Genomic DNA, 6247 nt, shown 5'->3' with positions numbered 1-6247 from the left:
TGCAGCCGCGTCTGTAGGCATGAAGGATTGTGACGGATGGGGACAAAGGGCTGTCAGTGTTCTCTGTTCTTAATGCACTGGACTCCTCACAGCAGAGATAAACACAGCTGGAGATGTGTCTGCGAGTACAGAAGGGCAGAGGTGCAGCCTCTCGTCCCCTCCCACCAGAGCTGCTTTAAAGCCAGAGGACAGAGGGACAGAAAGCTGGAGAGCCCGCAGGGTCAGCAGCACTCTAGCTGTGCTAGAAGGCGGCACAGGAAGGCGTGTGAGCGTGCAGGAGCCTGTGGATCCAGGCACTGGAAATGAAAGGCATCTCTTGCGGATCACGTCTCGCTGTTTTACATCACGAGCAACATTATTTCAGTACAAATACAGGAGAAAGAAAAACGAAAAAGACAAAGAGGAGAAATGTCTATTGCTCCAACGGACCATTTTATAAGATAAAGTAAATAAAAATAAAACGTTTAAAAGCAGCAGAGGCTGCGTCAACATGACACAAATTATGTCGCGTTTCTGTCCTTAGCTTTGATCCAAACACTGTTGAACATTCTAGAAGTTAAAAGAAAACCACCCTTCAAAAAGAAATCCACAGGGGGAAAAATGTGCTTCTGGGACCGCAAGCAATATGAAAATATTCCCCAACTCGCTTGAAAGCCCTTTGATATTTGAAAGTTATAAATGTATACATTTTCTCTCTGTGGTAGGCACCCCTGTGGCGCACTGTGGGAACACAGGCTTCATAATGAAGGGCCAAGGGGGAGCAGGGTCCCTTTGAGGACGTCTCTTCAGGACACATCTCACACGCTGTTAAAAGCTACGCTGACCCATCTCCCTCTAGAGAGGGTTAAACCTGGGTGGTTGTGGTTTCTACCTCTCACCATCCCAGATCTTTGCTTTAATCTGACTCAGTACGAGGCCACGTCACCTGCCCCCATCTTATTTAGTGTATCCTAGCTTCTCATTGCATTGCCTGAATACAGAGTGAAAGCACCTAAACCCCCTCGTCCACCAAAGGTTTCTACTTCCTGTGATGTCATCATTATATAAGCTACTTCTAATCCTCCCCCTCTATTTGTTTTGTTTAGCAACTTATACAAATTACTAGGTGTCCCTGTGACATTTTTCATGCCTGCACTTAATGCGCTCTGATCATATTCGTCCCTTCATCGCCTTCTCATGTCTCTCCCCCATCCTCCTGATCTCCCTTCTTTCTATTTCGTCATCTTTTTGTTAGCAACGTTTAAAGTTAGCATCCATAGTGATGGCATGGGATTCAGTAGGCATTTCATACACATGTGGCCTCATACTCATTCCAGTTGGTTCCTCCTCCCCTATTGGCTGTTCCATCCTCCCTGACCTGCTCTGGCTAGTCCCTTTCTCCACAAATAGTTCCCCTTTGGCTTTCATGTCACATAGTTGCTTAAGTTCTCTCCTCCTCCTCCTCCCCTCTGCCCTCTTAAGACTCCTCTGGTTTGTATGAGTTACACACACACACACACACACACACACACACACACACACACACACACACACACATACATACACTATGGGGAGGGGGGTGATATTCTTCCCTTTAAAATCTGCCTTATTTCTCTTACTACACTTACTTTTCCTGAAAACATCATGATTTTTTCCTGTCAGGCTGAAAACACACATACTGTGCACACGCACCCTTTTCCTTAGCCATTCATCTGCTGACAGACGTTTGGGCCCGTTCCCTTTCTTAGCTGTTTGAATTCTGGAGCAGTAGGCGTGGACGTACAAGGATCTCTGTAGTGTGCTGGCTAGGAGTTCTGCTAGTACCTAAACAGCGGTGACGTAGCTGGGTCACAAGTGTTTATATTTGTAGAGACCCTCCTGTGGTGATGTCCACAGTGGCTGGACCAGTTCATAGTCCTGCCAGCAGCTTATAAAACACGTCCTCCCTTCACACCCTCACCAGTGTTTGTCGTCGTTATGTTTTTGATGACAGCCATTCTACCAGGGGTGAGGTGGGATTTCAAAGCGGTTTTAATTTGAATTTCATCGATGGCTGAGGATATTGAACTTTTTTTTTCCCTCAGGTACTCATTAGCCAGTTCTTGTATTTCTTCTTTTGAGAACTATCTGTTCAGTCTCTTAGCCAGCGTCGCAGCTGGGGTGACTTGTGGCTGGTCTTTTTCCCTGTTCTGACAGCCGTCCCTTCACTATTTGCTTCCTTTGCTATGAAGAAGCCTTTCACACATTTTAACTTTGTCTTACATGTATGGGTGTCTTGCCTGCATATATGTGTGTGCACCACACACATGCCAGGTGCCTGCGGAGACCAGAAGAGGGGGTCAGATCATCTGCAACTGAGTTACAGATAGCTATGAGCTGCACGTGACACAGCCCGTGATGTGAGTGCTCCGAACCTCCGAGCCCTCCCTCCAGATCCTGAAAAAGCCCTTTAATTTCAGATAATCCCGTTTGTCAATTTTGGGGGTCATTCCCCGTGCTATCACTGTTCTTCACAGAAAAGTCCTATACTGATGTTTTCAGGTATCCCCTCTGTTTTCCTCCAGCCCTTTCAGAGCCTCAGATCCTACGCTAATATCCCTTTGAGTCATTTTGAATTGGCTTGAGTAGTTTCATTCTTCCACACGCAGAAATTACATTTTCTCAGCATCATAAGTTGAAGAGGCTGTCTCTTTTTTAATGTCTCCTTTTCTTTTGACATCTTTGTCAAGAATTAGGTGGTTATATCTCTGTGGGTTTATTTCTGAGTATTCTTTCTAGTCCATCAATCTGCATATACCTGCTTTTGACCCGGTACCATACTGTTTGTGTTACTACGGTTCTGTAACATAATCTGAGATCACATATTGAGATTCTTCCAGCATCGCTCTTTCTGATAAGGATCGTTTTGACTACTTGGGGCCCTTGAAAATTGGAAGCAGACACTTTTATGTTTAGAGGTGGAGGCAGAGGCAGTTGAAGGAGTCCTTTCCTTCCCCAGCTGGACCCTGGTGCCGAGTCTATATTGAAAACCAGGTGTTCAGCAGGTCTGCCTTCACTTTGGTGGCTTTCCTCTTCTCATCAGGGATCTCTGCTGGCCACACGTAGCTTTTCAGCCTGTGGGCTGGACAGCTGTCCCACCCTCCAGATCCATCCTGGATTGCACCCCCGGGGCTGCTGATGTTCTAGCTTAAGATGTCTTCCAAATGTGGGGATATCTCCCAAACACTTTGGGGGCGTGAGAAGCAACCACAGCACTGAGATCTGGCCAAGCAGAAACTCTCTTTATACTTGCAAGAACTCTTAAGCACTAACTGCCGTGCTAGAGGGATGCAGCTGTTGGATGTCTAGACTATGCCTGGGACGGCAGGGGTCCGCGTGGTAGCGCAAGTGATTAATCATGGTCCAGAGGTTGATCAGACTAAGAGCTGTCTCACTGCAGGGGTATTATTTGTGCATGAGATCTAGTCCCGACCTCCAGACTCACACTATCCTTCTCCCTTCTCCATGCACTTCCCTGCCCCCCTCCCTGTCCCTACCGCCTGGGCTTGTCAGCAGCAAGCCTGCTGCTTGCTGCTTCTGTCTCCAGGAGCCTTCCCGGACCCCAAGGCTGTGGCAGGCCAAACTGAAGCTCCCTAGGCCTGTTCGCACACATCGAGGAAGCTTGGATTCTAATAGGCTCTTGCTCAAGATGCTGCCTGTTGACGGCTCTGAGTCACCCAGAGTGACACCGTGGGATTTCTCACTGTCTCACCAAAATCCACAGCTGGAATTCCAGCAGCTTGGGATGCTGCTTTGGCCTTGTCCTGATGGTGGGACTGCCTGTCTCCTGTGTGGCTTGCCTTTTAGAAATGGCATCTGTTTCCTCTCATCCTACATGACCCTGGCTTTCTTCTTGCTCATGGGGCAACTGTTATTATCTCTGCTCTTTTTACGTCCTTTGTAGATTTCCAGAGCTTGCTCTTTCTCTCTCTAAAATGCAATCTACTTTTTCTGTGTGTGTGTGTGTGTGTGTGTGTGTGTGTGTGTGTGTGTGTGTGTGTATGCGTATGCGTATGCACATGCGCATGCACATAATTGCACAAACTCATATAAGTGGAGATCAGAGGTCAATGTGTGTGTGTGGGGGGGGGAGTGACTTCTGTCAATGTCTACCATATTTTTGGAGAAATGGTCTCTCACCGAACCCAGGTGTTCTAGACTTTAACAACTCAGTAGGCTGGCTGCTGTGCAAGCTCCCGGTGTATCTTCTTGTCTTTACCTTCACGCCCAGGACTTGAATTACAGACGTGGGCAGATAAAATGATCTATGGTCTCACAGTGAATTAAAAGTTCTCATTTATAAGTCTTCACCGAATGAACTCAATTAGTAGTTTAAGACCTTGTTGTCAGTGGAGCCCCCTGGTGCATTGTAATGAGAAAGGTAAGTAGGCAAAGATAGGAAAGCCAGTTAGGGCTCCTAAGAGATCCTTAATTTTGAATTTGTTAATTTTAGAGACCATAAAACATTAACTACATTATTAAATTGGCATGTGTTCTGTGTTTAATGATATTCCAGCCATATCTAGAATATACTAACAGGGAGTGTGGATTCCTTGACTTAGTCTTTGTCATATATTGAAAAGATACAGAAAACGGCACCGGAAAACAGAATTTTGGTATATTTTCTACAATAACATTTTATCAAATAAAACATGAATATGCCAGTCAAAATCCAGGCTTCTGACATGACTTCTGTGGTGAAGAATAAAAATAAAACAAAATTCCGTGTGGGGAGGAGGTGAAATTGTGGGTGGGGGTGGTTCGTTTGATGAAGTGTTTAGGATGTAAACAGGGACCGGAGCTTGATCCCCAGAACCATATATGAATGCCAGGCTGGGTGACTTGTGTTGTGATCCCAGCAGTAGTAAGGAAGAAACAGGCAGGTCGGGGTTGGGGTGGGAGGTGGGGGGGGGGTGCTGGCCAGAAGACTAACTCTAAGAGACCCTCCTGCGAAGGAGAGGGTGGCGGTCCTGAAGATAACGTGTGAGATTGTATACTAGCTTCCACACTGCCTTGTGCACACACACGCCCATGCACACTCACAAATAAATATACATGTGCACACCCATATATGTATATGCATTAGAAAGAAATACTTTTCTAATAAATTTATGAAAAATATTTCCAAAACCAACTTGTACCCAGGACTATCAATTTTCAGACTGTGGATTTTTATTTTTTATTTTTATTTTTTTTTACCAAAGCATTTGCTATAAGCGTGGTTCCACAGTGCTCATAATTCTGCATTTACATATGAGACGCTGCAAACAAGTTTCAGGCGCACCGACAATGAAGCAAGTAAGCAGCCCAGCAGGGACAGAGCAGCCCGCAGAGGGCAGGGCTTGGCTCCTGGACAGTGTTCTCGGTCGCGGTGACCAAGTCCCGACTGATGAGCGGTCCTTTCTAAACGTGCCTGTTCCCACCCCCTCAGCCTTCCTTCTGGCTAGTTTCGCTAGCATTTCCTCTTGCCGTGTCCATGCTGTCTCACGGTCTCTTTTGCCATTTCCAGGGCCTGAAGAAGAACTGGGAAGAGGCGCACAAAGAGTTCCAGTCCCTCTCGGTCTTCATCGACTCCATACCGAAGAAGATTCGAAAGCAGAAGCTGGAAGAAGAAATGAGGCAGCTGGAACACGACATCAGCGTCATCGCGAAGCACAAGGTCATCTATATCGCCAACAAGTGAGCGCTCTGTGGCAGGGCAGAGACAGAATTAGAGGAGGAGAAACCAAGACACCACGGAGGACACCAAACCAAAGCCACTCGTGCGCTGTGAAGAGCATAAAAAGTTTTCACTGAAAATGTAGGCAACGTTGAAAAAAATGCAATTATTCCTTTGTTCTACAGAAAAGCGTCTCCTCCGGTGTCACAGTGCTGCTTATAAACGAACCATTAAAATTGGAAGCTGGACCCTAGGTCTGTATTCTAGAATGTATCACTGCGTGTGCTTTGGCCCTGAAAAATAAAAACATTTAGCATTTTGGAGGGTTTTTTTTTGAGGGGGGGCGGGTTCTTCCTTCACTAGGTGACTCCTTGTACAGAGTGCAGAAAACGGAAAACCACCATCACGTGACTTCCTGCTGCTCTAAAGTGTTTCTTCTATGTTGCTTCCAAACTCCCGAGATTTGAGACGAATATTCTTAGGGGGTTCCGTGCTATTTGTAATTATTTCTAACTAAATCTTTTCATTATCCACCACACTATGCATGTTAAAAGGTTTAGTTAAAGGGAG

The 6247-nt window shown here is 46.1% G+C and overlaps 1 protein-coding gene across 3 annotated transcripts in view; it reads left to right on the top strand.

Annotated features, from left to right (window-relative positions):
• Positions 1–6002, top strand: part of ENKUR (enkurin, TRPC channel interacting protein) — a 24619-nt gene extending 18617 nt beyond the window's left edge. For all 3 annotated transcript variants that reach the window (XM_084781625.1, XM_084781626.1, XM_084781627.1), the window contains exon 5: positions 5528–6002. In XM_084781625.1, the coding sequence (XP_084637751.1) occupies positions 5528–5701 (174 nt within the window). In that variant the 3' untranslated portion in view covers positions 5702–6002. The remainder of the gene's footprint in view (positions 1–5527) is intronic.
• The last annotated feature ends 245 nt before the right edge of the window (positions 6003–6247 follow it).

This window comes from Acomys minous (genome assembly GCF_964271855.1).
Source record: "Acomys minous genome assembly, chromosome: 5".
Lineage (NCBI taxonomy): Eukaryota > Metazoa > Chordata > Mammalia > Rodentia > Muridae > Acomys > Acomys minous.
The sequence above is the reverse complement of the archived record's forward strand: the minus strand, read 5'-3'. Positions and strand labels throughout refer to the sequence as shown.